Source organism: Branchiostoma floridae, chromosome 18, assembly GCF_000003815.2.
Source record: "Branchiostoma floridae strain S238N-H82 chromosome 18, Bfl_VNyyK, whole genome shotgun sequence".
Lineage (NCBI taxonomy): Eukaryota > Metazoa > Chordata > Leptocardii > Amphioxiformes > Branchiostomatidae > Branchiostoma > Branchiostoma floridae.
In genome coordinates this window covers 5,835,638-5,852,055 of record NC_049996.1, presented here as the reverse complement: position 1 = coordinate 5,852,055, position 16,418 = coordinate 5,835,638, and the positions used below count along the sequence as shown (strand labels likewise).

Genomic DNA, 16,418 nt, shown 5'->3' with positions numbered 1-16,418 from the left:
TTGAACATGTTTGCAAGACACTAAAATGTTAAAAAGCGAGCGTTTTATATTAAAACGTACGCACAAAATGGGCGTTTGTTATTTCTGCGATTCGTAGGTTACTGTACGTGTATGTATGTGTGTGTATATTGTTTATATATAGAGACATAAATAAGCTAAGCGGGGGAGGTCTCCCCTTGTGCGATTAAACTGCGCGGATTCAAAGATTAATCTTGTCGTATGTTTTACAGAAATACGCAACATTGAATATACGTCTTGGCAACAAATAAGCTAAATGGAAGAGGTCTCCCCTTCTTTGCATAAACCGCGGTTCGAAATAGATTATACATACCGTATATTAAACAGAAAAACGCAACATATAACGTAAGGGAGCGCATATAAGCTAAACGTGAGAGGTCTATCCAGTTTAAATTAAACCTCGCGCACAGAAAGATTTATATGGTGATGGAGGTTTGGGTGTGTCTGTCTGTGTGTTTGTTCTGCACCTAGAACAGGCATCAAGCGATTTTTGTCAGAAGTAGATGATCTTCTGCAAAAGGATCTTAGATCATGAATTAAAAGCGTCGTCTGGCAATATATACTAGCACTGCAATTGTATGCTCTGAAATACATTCCAAGTAAATTTTCCACAAGCTTTAACAATTATATCTTTGATAGTAAATAAGTGCACTGCCATTGTGGACTGCCAGGCGACGCTTTTTAAATGTTACAAAATAAAGCTACATCTGAATCCCCCTCAGCTACCACCAGGAAAAAAAATCATAATGTAAGGGTTTAAAGACTTAAATGATCTGTGTGTGATATTCAGTACCATGAACAAGTGTGTCTATTTGTGACGTTCAGCACCAAGGACAGGTGCATCTGTGTGTGATGGTCAGTATCATGGACTGTGTGTGTGTGTGTGTGTGTGTGTGTGTGTGCGTATGTGATGTTCAGTATAACAAAAGGCTGGGTCTGTGTGTGATGTACAGTACCATGAACAAGTGTGTCTGTGTGTGATATTCAGTACCATGAACAGGTGCGTCTGTGTGTGATGTTCAGTACCAAGGACAGGTGCGTCTGTGTGTGATTTGAGTACCAAGGACAGGTGCGTTTGTGTGTGACGTTCAGTACCATGGACAGTGTGTGTGCGTGTGTACGCGATGTGATGTTCAGTACAACAAAAAGGTGGATCTGTGTGTGATATTCAGTACCATAAACAAGTGTGTCTGCGTGTGACGTTCAGTACCATGGACAGTGTGTGTGCGTGTGTACGCGATGTTCAGTGAAACAAAAAGGTGGATCTGTGTGTGATATTCAGTACCATGAACAGGTGTGTTTGTGTGTGACATTCCGTACAATGGACAGTGTGTGTGCATGTGTACGCGATGTTCAGTGAAACAAAAACAGTACCAAGGACAGGTGCGTCTATTCAGTACCATGAACAACTGACAGGTGCCTCTGTGTGTGATGTTCAGTTCCAAGGACAGGTGCGTCTGTGTGTGATGTTCAGTACCAAGGACAGGTGTGTCTGTGTGTGATTTGAGTACCAAGGACAGGTGCGTCTGTGTGTGATGTTCAGTTCCAAGGACAGGTGCGTCTGTGTGTGATGTTCAGTACCAAGGACAGGTGCGCCTGTGTGTGATGTTCAGTTCCAAGGACAGGTGCGTCTGTGTGTGATGTTCAGTACCAAGGACAGGTGTGTCTGTATGTAATGTTCAGTACCATGGACAGGTGCGTCTGTGTGTGATGTTCAGTGCCAAGGACAGGTGCGTCTGTGTGTGATTTGAGTACCAAGGACAGGTGCGTCTGTGTGTGATGTTCAGTACCAAGGACAGAAGCGTCTGTGTGTGATGTTCAGTACCAAGGACAGGTGCGTCTGTGTGTGATGTTCAGTACCAAGGACAGGTGTGCCTGTGGCCCTGCGTGTGTGTATGTGATGTTTAGTATAACAAAAAGGTGGGCTTGTGTCTGATATTCAGTACCATGAACAAGTGTGTCTGTGTGTCGCATTTAATATCAAGGAGAAGTATGACGGTCAATACCAAACCCATACGTAATATCTTTGATTTTGTGTTCACCAAATCTGCACAATTCGTCTAATATTTTCCTCAGCTCTGCTGTTGGACTATTTCTGTAGCGCAAATATTCACCTTCATCCTGTAGACATGGACTGTCTTTTTTCCGCATATAACAAAGAGCACTGTCGGAAAAAGAATTTCAACCAATAGTGAACCGATACAAAACGTTCATTTTCAAAAGGCCTAACATGCTTCAATAACTTTGTGCGTCATTTCGCCAACCTTGCGGAAGCTGGGACATGCATGGACAGGGTCTGTATGGGTTTAGTGAGTGCCTTGTTCTTTTACAAACACACAGTGCGTAATTCACCACAAGTGCAATTCTGAAAAGATATCGGCTGATTATTTATTCATTGAAACATTATCTATTTGAAAACAGCACTCCTTTCTGGAGTTTAGATCTAATGACAATCTGTGACAAGAATTCAATGAATATACATGTAAACATTCACATCGAATATACATCCTTTTGATGTTATTGAACATTGAGCAATAAAAAAAACATTGAGCAACTTACATCTGTCACAATCTTAAAAGTCAAACCTTTTACCACTTAGAAGAATTATGGCACCTTTTCATTGATTAAAAATATGGAAACTAGAGTTCGGGGACCTCATACCTCCATGAAATATTTATTGCTTTTTTGTGGATGGTATGTATGTTTATAGTCGGTTGTATTTGAGAGTAATGGTTATAAATGTTATGGGAAAGTAGTGGTGTATTTATTAAATGACACAGAGGATGTCCATCTGATTAGTAATTATTAAAATGTGACACTTAATTGTGTAATGTGCGTTTAAGAGGTTAATGGCATATGGTAGCGTAGTGTTCCTTAAGCTTGATGTTTTTTGGCATTTAAACTGTCTGAGGTTGTCAGCATTATTGAGGTTCGACTATGTGCCACAGAGCGGTGTGGTGGGAGGAAGTTGGGAAACTCAGAAAGAAGAAGGGATGTGGCCAACTTTAGTCAGATGGTGATTTGATTTTCCACCAATATGTCATAACATCAGCTGTTCACATGGTACAAAAACGAGATGCACACTTTCCTCTGACAGCCCTACACCAACTGTAAGATCAATACTTGGCGCCAACCCCGTCTGCTAAAAAACAAGTACCATTGGCTACGAAAGAGACAACTAACAACTGTCCCTTATTGTAACGAAATCAGAACATCTGTATCGCCCATAAAACTTCTGACACCCAACCCATCTAAGATGAGAGGACCTAATGGCATTTTAATCACCATGTCACTCAAAGCAGCAGTACAGTATGTGAGACATCCATACCTGTTAAGCATTACCGTTAAATGTACCTCAACTTCTTACAATTATACTTACGTTTCACATCTCCATGATATCCTAAGCAGACATAAATAAAACTAATTATCATATTAAAAAAACTCGGGGTTCCCCAAACAGCTGTCAAACAAATCACCTCACTATCTGCTTGGAGCTAAGCCCATTAACAAACACTTAAACTTAAAGCACGATGACTGTTCCAATATATCGCAGATATGGGGTGATTTCTGATATTATTACATCAATTATAACGACAGATACGGCGCCCAAAATCTCATCGATTTGAGCTTTCATCACACCCTACCAACACAACAAGTATGAAAACCAATCCATCCAGCCGTTCTTGAGTAATCTTGTACACAGACGAGAAAACCAAGGAATCAACGTGCATCGTAGGGCGACTGTGTACACCGGGCACACCAAACCATATATCAATATCGCAAACGGGAACAAAATATAGGTGCAAATACCACAGACAGTAACCACTCATTTTCCAAGACAGGCATTATGTTCTACATACTGGGTAAAATCGCAACTGTATGTTTTGTCTTTGTCATATGACATATGACAAATTCAATAATGAAATACAAGAAATACAATACAGGATACAAACACATCATCAACACAACCAAAAGGACATGAAATATCCGTCAACCAATACCTACATGTAGGATACGGGGACAAGTTGATGCCCGATATATAATAATGCAAGTACTTACCAACACAACATCAGCATAAGCCACGCGGAGCACAAAATCTAACAGCGCAAACGAAGTATAACACACCAGGTCCCCAAAGGCACAAGTGGCTAAATACAAAGTTATTTATCATATTCAAATTGTCCAGCATCGGGAAACAGTTGCCCAGCATCGGGAAACAGTTGCTTTAAGGAGTTAACTGTTACATTACCCTAACCAGTTGCTATACGCAACAACTTTTCAGATAAGGGATTACCTAACACATCCACATATTAGATATGTCATACATCCAATTACATACTAACGAAACTCCCGCGTTACGCAAGGCGCACCACAAAACCTCTAACAACACAAACGAAATATAACACACTGTGTCCCCAAACGCACAAGTACATACAATGATACATGCAATTTATTATCACAATCAAAATTGTCCGCCTCCCAAAACAGATGTTCTAGAATGTTGGGCTTGGCAAACAGCAGCACTAATGTGCCAACTGTTACAAATATTTCAAACAGTCCTAAGCAGACATAAATAAAACTACTGTGCCAACTGTTACAAATATTTCAAACAGTACTAAGCAGACATAAATAAAACTACTGGGGGTTCCCCAAACAGCTGTCACCTCACTATCTGCTTGCAGCTAAGCCCATTAACAAACACATAAAGCACGATGCCTGTACCAATATATCTCAAATATAGGGGTGATTTCTGATATTATTACATCGATTATAACGACAGATACGGCGCCCAAAATCTCATCGATTCGAGCTTTTATCACACCCCACCAACACAACAAGTATGAAACCAATCCATCCAGCCGTTCTTGAGTAATCTTCTACACAGACAGAGACACATAACAGAAAATATAACCTCCATTCCATGACATTTCATGGAGGTAATTAAGGACTTATATGCATTATATCTGTAGCTGTTCCACTTACCACAAACTCATGTACATGTATTTGAGTCCTATAATGAAAAACACTACAAATATAGATTCTACTCATTAGATATGCAAATTAAGTCCCAATTTGCATATTTTGCACTTCATCATGTACATCTCTGTCTTAGCTACCTACGTATTAAATAGAAATACGTTTTCCATGGTCCAGTTAATCTTCTAAGAAGATTTTGCCAAAAGCTACATTGCAGTTTCACCTGTGGCCCCCACACTTTACACATGCTGATGCACTGTGGCTTTAGGATGGATACAATACATTTTATATTGTATTTGGAAGCTCCTTCCATCTTGAATGGAAACAAAATAAACTTCTCTATCTATGTCCCCAACTTCAGTACTGGCTATTACCTCTGTATTTACATACAATATGCTGACCTCAGCTGAGACCATTTGCAGGACAGCTCAGCATGTTGGGAACTCAGCTCAACTTCAGGCAGCTGGCTGTGGTGTCTGCCCCTTCAGGAACATTGACTCCAATATTACAGTAGCTGAAAATGAAAAAAAAAGAAGAATAAATCAAAAGCTACTGTAACATGTCATCATAACATCTGCAGAAAGTGTGAGTGAAAGAGCTAACAGGTCTATATTAAGAAGACAAGTTGTTAAGTTGTTTTTCATTTCATGTATTTCGCTTATATCTCATTATATATGTATGACTCCAGGAAGAGTAGTGTCATGATAACGTACACTAAGGCCACAGCAAGTAATTTTTATGGATGACATCAGCGCGCACATTAATTTTCACCTGATTTCAGAAGAAAAACAAGAATTTTTTTCTTCTGCAGGGATGGTCAACATGACGATAAAGTAGCAAAATAAGCAAATATGTTTCTGTTGTAGCCTAATAATTGCTCCTGTAGGAGTGGCACCTGCGAGGTACCCAGGACTGTAGTTGGAGAAATGAAACTTATTATGTTGGATAGTTGTAAAAGTGACACCAATATGGAAGCCTTGAGTGTGGTTACCAACTTTGTTGGTGATGCCAGTCTACCACACTAGTGTCACTTTAACCACACCAGTACCTGTCTTGAATACAGGAATGAATGTCTTGTTGGCTCTGATACCATGTTTTGTCCCTTTAATTCTTGTTACAACATTCATCACAACTTTATGGTACCTATTTTTGAAAATGTAGCCATCTTGTTTTTTGCCCTATCGCACTATTTTTGCAGTCTGCAGAGGATGTCATCCATAAAATTTACTTACTGTGGCCTAATGGAAATCGTCATAAAACAAACAAGACACATATCTTACCACTTATAATTTTATCAAATACTTTCTGAAATGTGAACTGTAGTCAAGCCACATTACACTACAGTAACTGTTACTCAGCTGCTACTTGAAAAAAAGTATCTTGCTACACCTTACATTTCTAAGCTACTCTAGAGTACAGTATGCCCAAACCAATATAACTCACTGTAACCTCTCCAGTGTTGGGTGTTCCTCAGCAGCATGCACCACAGCCTGGAACCCTGCAGGCTTCATGGAGATGTGCATCAAAGCCAGCCCCTCCAGGGCAGGGAGTCTGGGTAGAGCCTCAGCCAGCGCCATGGCTGCAGTGTCCGGCAGGTGTACGGGTGTGTACGTGTGACCAATAGTGCAGGACTCTCCAGATATGTCCAGAAAGATCAGTGCCGGCAGTGCACTGATGAGCTGTGTGACCCTCCCCAGCCCGGCTCCTGTTACTCTCTTATTCCACCCGATTTTCAGCACCTGTAGTGTGGGGTCTGCGGTCAGACTCTTGTCACCAGGCGGATTTTGCTCTGTGTCCAAAGTGCTTGGCTGGCAGAGTGTTTGCACCAGTGAGACAATCCCAGTGTCTCCTATGTCATTGCTACTCACATCTAACACCTGTAGTTCCTCCAGGTGAGGCAAAGCCTTGATCAGAGATGATATTCCCTTGTCACTGATACCTGTCGATGTGAGAACCAACACCTTCATGGCTGTGAGGTGGTGGAGGATAGCTGAAAGACATTCCAACCCAGGGTCTCCTATTTTATAATTATGACTTAAGTCCAGTTTGATAAGTCTGGTTAGCTGACACAGAGCAGGGGCTAGTATGCACATGCCTGTGGGACTTATACCAGTCCAAACAAGCACCAACACCTGCATCGCTGTGAAGGTGGGCAGGACAGCAACAAGAGACTCTGTATCAGTGTCACTGATATCACTTCTGTGGATACACAGTTCTCTCAGTCTCACCAGGTGGCGCATGTGTGGAGCCAGGGAAGCCATGCCAGCAGCTGTCTCTCCAACACGAAGTACAGCCAGGTGTGGAAAACTGGACAGCACAACCGGCAGGAATTCCATCTCAGCATCACAAAGTCGTAGCATAAGATCTAGCTCCTCTAACAGAGACACGTGGCTGAACCCAAACAAAAGAGGCTGGAGTGATGATGGCGTTACCTCTAAGTATGACAGTTCCAGTGCCCTCAGACAAGGCACATTCTTCAGAACTGAGACCAGTCTGGCTGTTTCATCAGCTGAGTAAAATGTCAGAACATTGCTAAGTTTTAGGTCTAACTTTAAGCCAGGAATGGGGGTTGTGAAAAGCTGTTCCAGGCACTGAAAAGCTTTCACACTTCTTGATTCTAGCACCATTCTATCGGGAAGATGTGATGATTGGATGTTTTTCAAGTAATAATTCAATGCATCACTCTGTTTACTGTGCCAGATGTGGTCCATGACGATAATTACAACTGGCAGGGCTCTGCTGACAGCATGTAGTACATCCAGCTCTTTTCTTTCATTCAGAAGATTTAGGCAGACCAAAATGAACTTCTTGTACGTTTCAACTGATCTTCCTATCTCTTGCTTTACAGGTAGGTGGGACCCCTGAAAGTCATCTGGTTGTAAATGAGAAAACTCCTTCTTACTAAGATTGCTCAGTTCTTGCATCACAGATTGTGCTGCCCGTGACTCACAGCCACACGTGAACTGAAGCAGGTTGCTGAGTTCAAGTGCCTTTGCTATAGAGGTGAGCTGTAGCAGCTCTACAATGTCTTGGCTCACCAAAGCACGAGCGACATACCGTCCAGCCAGGAACTCTTGCATGGTCTTGTGGGGAAAGTTCAGCTGTTTCCTAGGATGCAACTTAGAGGAAGAATCCTCCAAGGAGACCACACCCAGCTTTAACAGCAACTTCCAATTCACATTTTCTCTCTCTACTTCTGTAAGATCAAGCATGGTATCGTTCCTCAGCAGTGCATCCAGTGCAAGCTTGCCAAGCTGCAGTAATGACTCAGCAACCTCTGTAGGTAGCCCTTCTGTTGGCATGTCCACTCCTTCCCGCTTACAGTACTTTCTAACCAGACATGTCAGCAGGTTGTCATACAGGCCTGTGATTGTTCCTGTAGACACTAACTGTTGGTCCTCTTCCCACAACACACAGATGAACATCAAGAAGATTGGTGTATAGATTAAAGTGTTCAAAAATTTATCTTTGACATGTTCAGCAAGTGCCTTTGTCAGTTCTTGCTTCCCAACAAGAGTGAAATACTGTCGCATGTATTTCTCAACGTGTTTATCAGAGAAGCCCATGATGTGCACATGACAGTCTGGCCGGGTGTGCTGCTGCACTCCTGCTGAGGGTCGGGAGGTGATCACAATCGTGCTGTTAGGGTACAACTTGCCAGACAGCAGTTTGGGAATGGCCTGACTGGCAGTCCTGGCCTCAGGCCGCAGCTCATCATACCCATCTAGGAGGAAGAGCACACTGGACTCGTTTTCCTCAAGGATTGCTTCAATGGACTCTACATTAATATCTTTCCTTTTGGGAACGCACTGATCCCACACCATCTCCTCTATGGTCTCCCCCTTGCTCACCTCTCGAAGTCGGATAAACAGGACAATGTTGTGCTGCCTACCCAGCTCTGTTTTCTGTGAGACAGCTTCCAGTGCTTTTTTTGACAGAAATGTTGTCTTTCCCCCTCCGGCTTCACCATCAATCAGAATACACCTTGGTGCTTTGGACAGTCCTGTTATATTTGGATTAAGCAAGTCGTCTAATGACTTCAGTTCTTTCCTTTGTTGTCCCATTGGTGTTCGCATCAACTCTAACTGGGTGAAAACATCGCTGAGGGAAAGTGTGAAGTTGTCATTCCAGATCAGAGGCTTAAAGTGAGACAGTTTCAACTCATAGTACTTCTTCACAGACTCCTGGAACACATCTGGAATATAAATTAGGACACTGTGCAAGATTTGAAACCAACTGAAGAAAACAATTACTTACAGTTCATAAAAGTGCAAACACAAAACATCATGATACATAAGAGGACAAGCCTCAAGTTTTAGAAGTTTGATCTGCAATTATAGTATAGCAGTGAGTGAATTATAGTACTTGCACAGATACAGGTACCTTGCATTTTTATACAAGTTACTCACCAAGCCTTTTCCTTCCATTTTGTAAGGAAACACTCTACCTAATGTCCTGGCAGTACTCACCAAACACACTGCTTTCCATTATAGCAAGACACCAAGGACTTATTCTTTATATATAGTTCGCTCTGGTAAACTTTTAAAACATAGATTTAAAACTAAACTGTACATCATAGAACCTGCCAGCAGTATAGACTTAGATGAGAGTTTGTGTCAAATCTGATTTAGACTCTGAAATTGCCTGATTCATACCTGTCAATGTAGACGACTCTGTTCCTGTAGCTCCAACTGGAGAGGCCACTTCTGGAAATAGACAGAATAGGTCTGATACGTGATCAATGTTTCTTCACCAAAGATACAAAACCGTCTAAACATCTATCTTAGGGGATTTACACACTGGACGATTTCAGGATTTCTCAAAAGTGAATGTTAACCGAGTCACAATGATTTGATCCAGCATCACTCCTGTTTAATATCTTTAAAATAATAGAGGAGCAAAAAATCTTAAGAGGTTGGAACTCTTCAGAATGATGTAATCTTACCAGTAGTAACTTTAAACTCAGTTGATAAAACTAAGGTATTTAGGTTGGCTGAATTGGCATTTTAATCTTCCATTGTTTTCTCATCAATGAATTAAGAAAGAATGGAGCCATAACGAATATTGATAGATGGTCATGAAAGAATTCTAAATATGATTTTTGGGGGCCATATTGATGACGTCATCAGGTTTTATTGCCCCTAATATATTTTTTTTCTATGACAAAATACAGCACTTTGGTACATACCAGTGCAATGAAACTATGTTTTCCATGTGCATAATGATGAAAGCTACAAACTCAATGCTGGGAATATTTATTACAAATACTTCTTACCAAGTAACTCCTTCCTTATCCCATCCACAACACTCTGCAGGTTTGCCTCAGTCAGAGCCTCCATCAGGACCTCTATGGTGGCTCTCTCTCCGTTACGCTTCAGCCATTCCTCCAACAGGTCCATACAGCGAGACTTGTCATCTCGGTTTCTCCCTTCGATGTTGTCGATGTCGGGTTGTTCAAACCCAAGATGGAAGGCCAGGTCCTTCCAGTCTGAGCTCACCTTTTCTTTGATGTAATAAAAGTACTTATGAACCCCTGCAAAGTGACATAAAAAGTATGGTTTAATGAATCAGAATAACTTGCCATCAACATCATGTTTGCATATGATGTTCATCATCACTTCATTCAAAGATAAATACTGTAAATGCAGAAAATTTCGCGGTGGTTTAATGTTCGCGGATTTTGCGGTGGCCGCTTCACTGCAAACTTAAAACCACCACGAAAAGTCCTTTTTCCTGCTACAGTGAAATTAAATCCCCGCAAACTTAAATGCATTTACAGTATATGCTTTTCTTTTACTTCTGCAAATTAATAATGGCAATACTGCTACTAGGGCCTGAAATACATTTGTCTGCATATTTGCACTTTTACAGCTAGCTTTAGATATCATCCTTTGGAACATTCACTCTAAAATTACATTGTAATATAAATTATAACATACCATATATGGAACCTCCCACTGGTGTCCCTTCCTCTCCAAAAGGAGCTGGTTTCTTATTCCCAGGAAACCCTTCTCCATCCTCCCCCTTCCTCTTCAGCTGGCTGGTAGAAGTTTGAGGTGAGCCTGTCTCAGAGAGATGAAGACGAAGCATTAGAACTATTAATTTCACTGATCCCAAAGTAGCACTGCCATTTAATGCTTTAGAATTCATTGAGTTTTGAGGTATTTAGGATGAACAATTATGTAATTTTATGTTAGCATCCTTGCTTGCACATCTGATGTTTGTAATAACTCACTAAAACTTCAGCTTTGAAGCATTTCAACATTAAGATGAAAACAGATCATGTCCCTCTTGTGACCTCTGGTGGAACAATATATAGTTTATAGATGGCACCTTCATCATCTTGTCACTCTTTCCTAAGATAATGTGTAGATCTGTGTAAATACAGCATTTAACTCCTTCAAGGAGACAAGAAAGTTCCTTTTGTGGACCTTAAACCCAAAATTCTTTTCACCTCAGATGACCTGTAACTCTCAAGATTTAGCACTAGTCAGTGTAGATTGTGTAGTCTAAGTGTCTCTGCCTCTTGAACTAAAAGCCATCATACAATTCTGGCAGTGTCGCTCACCCAACACATCTGCTATAGATATATATATGAGGGTTGCTGTCCTAATACCCCCTTCACATTAGGCGCGATTCGATCGGACGATGAGTCTGCGAGCTCTAATTTACGAGAAGGCATGACCCTGATGCGGACGAAGAAATGGCTGAGTTCCCCCTTCCCGTCAGGGTCATGCCTCCTCGTAATTTAGAGCTCGCAGACTCATCGTCCGATCGAATCGCGCCTAATGTGAAGGGGGTATTAAGACATGACGTGGAGCCGTGGTCCACTATTCATTGTGCTTGTCAAAAAGAGCTTGGGGAATTTACCCGGTACAATGAACCTGTAATACCTGTACATAATGTCTGTCTTCTCTCTTTCACGACCAGTCACGAAGGATTATCTCAGCTCTTCAGTGAACTAAACACAGCTGGTCTCACCTGCAGTTTCACATGAGTGACCCGTTGTACATTGTCCCTCAGCCATGATGACAAGTGTCAGGTGACTCAAACAAGTGTCAGGTACGTGATGATTATACGAGCACCTGGAACAGACAGGTGTGTGTTAGCTATAGGTACAAGTACGTGGCAACAACACCTGAAACAATATTACTATGTGCCTATATTACTCGAGGCCAGAAGGACTCGCCTTAATCAAGTAAGCAAGCATATGCCTTAGATATAAATCAATATATGGCAATATATACAAGACAAACAAAGCAGAATATGACCTGTAGTTTCCGAATAGTTGAACATGAACAGTCTGAGATTATATCAACAGGCTTTCACACGCTTGGCGGCTTACTGGTCCAATAAAATAACTTCTACCAAACTTGGTCTCAAACAATTATGCAGCTTATGCTTCTACTTAGTTTGTGCAGAGTGTTTTGGGATCCCTTGCTTGAGGACAGCCACACCTCAAGCACATTAATGATTGAAACCCAGTACCCAGTACACTTATAAAAAAAGTGGTGTCCTGGTGTGAGCGGTTTAGAGCTTACAGTCCAATGGCCTGCCCCTGGGACAATTACTCTTGTATTGAGATCACCTGAAATAGCACTGAATTGCAGATGATCCAGACCCTTGTGATAATAGCAATATGAAAGTTCCTTGCAATTCAGCCCCTGGCTATGAAGAGAGAGTAGACGGTCCGCCCAATACCAACAAGACTGGTGATAAAAAATACCAATACTCAGGTATTAGTAACTGTACCTCAGAGACAATGTTCTCTGAATAGAGGTGAACATAAGAAACATCAAACCAGGAATTGACTGGAAGTTCAACAACGGACATGTAAAAAACATGCAATTCAGCCGACTGGCTGCAAAATATTTTTATTGAAGTGCAATAATCAAATTATCCATCCATCCATTCCTCTTTTCCCCTTGTCTACATTAAAATTCTGTTGAAAACTCTCTTGAGTATCTGCGCCATGTTGGATTAATATCATTGCTCTTGCAGCTGCTTAATTCAATTACCCGCCAACATGGTCGTCGGATTATTCAAATTATATTTAGTATGACGTCAATGAAAAGCCTCATGTGTATAGGCTCCACATTGTATGTATGGGCCTTCGTATATACTGTACATACGGTCTGCCTAAACACCACAAACAACCACAAACGACTCCAATAAGCAGTCTATATGGGGCAACGACCTTGTGTGACGCACTTGAGACAATGTTTATACATTTATGAATTTAAAGAATGCAGACAGCCCTACGTATTCACCAGTTATTTTGAGTTAGTCCGCCGGTTTCAAGATCGAAGCAATTCTTGGCGGCCATGTTGGATCGCCCATGCTAGCAGTCTGCATGCGGAACGAAGCTCTCAATACCTTCCTCGGCTCCATAGACGACAGGACGATAAAACTATGGAAGCTGTTGGTTCATAGATTCTATTAACGCAATTCTATCGATCATTGTCAACTTATGAAACTTGTATACTAAGTGTTTCTGAGCCTCAAATGCAAGAACACACGATCCAAAATGGTGGCCAAGAAATGCTTTTATTAATCTTGAAACTGGACTAACTCAAAACAACTGTTGAATACGTAAGACTTGCTGCATTTCTTTAATTCATAAATGTCCCCAGAGCGTACACAAGGTCGTTGCCCCAAATGCACTGCTTATTAGAGTCGTTTGTGGTCGTTTGTGGTGTTTAGGCTGACCCCTGTACAATGACCGTGTATGACTTCACCAACCAACAGTGTGTTCGGTTCTAAGTAACTTACATATCTCTATTTGCTCTTATAGCGCAAATATTAAACTCTGTTTCAATTTTTCCGTGATGGTCTAAGGGCAAAAGAAGGCTGCCGTAACCATTTTCAGTAAGTAAAAGTACCATCCCATTACTTCGATTTGCAGACTCTTTGCACTTTGGACCTAAAATACGGACCGTTAGAATAGGTTATTTTGCCGAATAATCAGAATTACCTGGTGGATTTTGAAACACTGAACAGTCGACAGGCGGTAACTGTACTTACTTTCTGCATGGTTGTCCCCAGAAAACTTCCATCAACTTTTGAAAGAAACTTTCGAGCACCTTTTAACAGTTACTTCCGCCTTCGGCCATCTTGGACCTGAACAGTCTGTTCAACAACGGGGGTGATATATGTCAAAATTAAACAGAACGTTTACCCAGAAAAATCAAATGTCTATTAAGTAATATATACTTAACCTACATTTATAGTGTGAGTTTAGTATTCACTTTTCCAAACAGCGTAATAAGACACATTACCAGTAGACTTTTGCCTCCTTCTAGGTGGACTTTAATGGACTGACCCGTGGAAGGAACCACACGATAACCATTTTTGGCGACGCCTCAGAGGCAGAGCCTGTTGTATATGAAGTCCTTGGTAAATCTCAATGGACTTTGCTAACGTTACCATCTGCAATTGAAACGTTATTGAAGGAATTTTTTGGTGGAGGAAATTTCGTACTTTGAAATGATTGAACTGTTACTTTTTGGTCTAGCGGTAGGGTTCTTTATCTTATAGGAGCTAACAGTTATAACTGTACTATATATAAATGACGCCAAGCCGGGTTTGTGTCGTTGTGTATTGATCTTTGCTGTACATTAAATTCACAATCCACACTACAATGTACAAGGCTAAATACAATTGTCTACAGTATACAATGGTCAACACATGTCAAGACTTGCAAATGTCAAGTTACGGTTACAGAGAGTTGCAGAAATACGGCTAATATTACTACAATGCACTACAGTGAGGACTAAACTACGTGACTACTAATTTCAACCCCTGGCTGCAACTGAGAACATTTGAATCTTGTCACGCAAGCTGATCACAGAAACTAAGCCCGTGATTGGTTACTTGGTCTAAACAACTCCCTTACATCGATTTGTCATGTGACTTATGTCTGTATTTGGTGTGAGCCTTACATAATGATAAATTTATAGAGAAGAACTTTATTGCACGACAATTGAACATGGTACAATGTATGGCAACAACTATTACACAAAGTACAAAATAGAGGTATAGGATAAAGCTTAACAACCTAGTAAACATAACAATAAGGGCTAATATGCACATCTGGTTTGAAACAATGAAATGTGTATTGGGGGAGGGGTGCTTGTGGAAATCCAGTAGATCTTGATTTTCACCTTGCTTACTTGCCTTTAATGGTCGGTATTACCCACTTGTTTGCTGAGTTCATTAGTATTCAGCTGGAGGGTCGAACTTCCGTCCCTCAATATTCGACAAAAACCAAGCCAGACAGACAATCTCCATAATACCGATATAAACAAAAAATTACACTGTGGGAAAGTGAACTATACAAATATTGAAGTTTTCCATAACCTAATTATCTTTGTAAAAGTTTGAATAGATTTTTTTTCGACAAACATGGAGTGAGTATAATGCAGATCCAACATGTGTCGGAATGCGGTGTTGATATACTGTATAAACAAATCCGACCTACCAAAGAACAACACTTTCAATCTAATAGAATATATGAATTGATAGGTATCGCACTTCAGGTTAAAGCCTAGATGACAATCAACTCATGTAATGTTGCATAGAAAACAATTGATATGATTAGTTACAGAAATCGGGCACACTCCGTTGAATCTTACACGCTATCTGTATATAAAGGTAAAGTAGTTATCTCCATGAAAAAGTGTCTGTGTGTGTGTCTGTTTGTGTTTGTGTGTTTGTGTTTGTGTTTCCGGATATTTGTGGTCAGTATAACTCAAGAACCTCTGAATGGATTGCCATGATATTTGGTATGTTGACCACATGTTATCCGAGTCACAATCCATACCTCACAATCCATCCATACCAGGTTTTTAACATTAAGAATCACATGACACAGACATATTAAGCAACTTTAAATAAAACGATATATTTTACACCATGAAAAGAATCATTATAGGATATAAGCACAACGTCACATACCAAAGAAGACAAAACAACCAACATATACCAGACCGACGGCACAGACTATGTTACCTACGATCACTTGTTACTCTGTGACACTGTCCAGAGGGTAACCTCCAGTAACAGAGTATTGTAATCACTTTGTGCGTTGAGTGTTCGCACCTATTTCTCTATGTTCCGTATGCCGAAATCGCATGTGGATTGTCATGTCGTCTGTACTCCGTTGGGAAATGATGTACGTTATTTTTTTTTCGCTGTAGCTGTTTTTATTATGGATGTAATACCGTAAATAGTTTCATCAGGTTGGTACATCAATCGAACAGTCTTCTTCGTTTCACAACCTCTTTGTAATCTACTTAACTCGAACCAGATGTGGGCGTCTTTCGGACCGCTGTCCACATGTGTGAGTTACCCACTTTTTGAAATGGGGAGCGACATTATGTTCAACTGCTGTCCTTCCATTGTCACCATGACTCCCGCTGATA

General features: G+C 40.8%; 1 protein-coding gene across 1 annotated transcript; it reads right to left on the bottom strand.

The window, feature by feature from the left end:
* Positions 1–5,150: 5,150 nt before the first annotated feature.
* LOC118406093 (NLR family CARD domain-containing protein 4-like) lies at positions 5,151–14,109 on the bottom strand. Its single transcript, XM_035805954.1, has 7 exons — positions 14,020–14,109; positions 11,977–12,080; positions 10,935–11,057; positions 10,271–10,528; positions 9,651–9,701; positions 6,439–9,190; positions 5,151–5,509 (listed from the first exon to the last, which is right to left on the bottom strand). The coding sequence occupies exons 1-7, from the start codon at positions 14,049–14,051 to the stop codon at positions 5,440–5,442; spliced, it is 3,390 nt and encodes a 1,129-aa protein (XP_035661847.1). The 5' UTR covers positions 14,052–14,109; the 3' UTR covers positions 5,151–5,439.
* Positions 14,110–16,418: the final 2,309 nt, after the last annotated feature.

What these genes read in the sequence shown, in the direction of transcription:
- LOC118406093 (XM_035805954.1), bottom strand. Translation starts at nt 14,051, where the DNA reads ATGGAAGTTTTCTGGGGACAACCATGCAGAAA. An exon ending in AGAGTCGTCTACATTGACAG is followed by an intron (nt 9,191 to 9,650) that starts GTATGAATCAGG and finishes TTTATATTCCAG; the next exon opens with ATGTGTTCCAGGAGTCTGTG. An exon ending in CCAACACTGGAGAGGTTACA is followed by an intron (nt 5,510 to 6,438) that starts GTGAGTTATATT and finishes TTTCATTTTCAG; the next exon opens with CTACTGTAATATTGGAGTCA.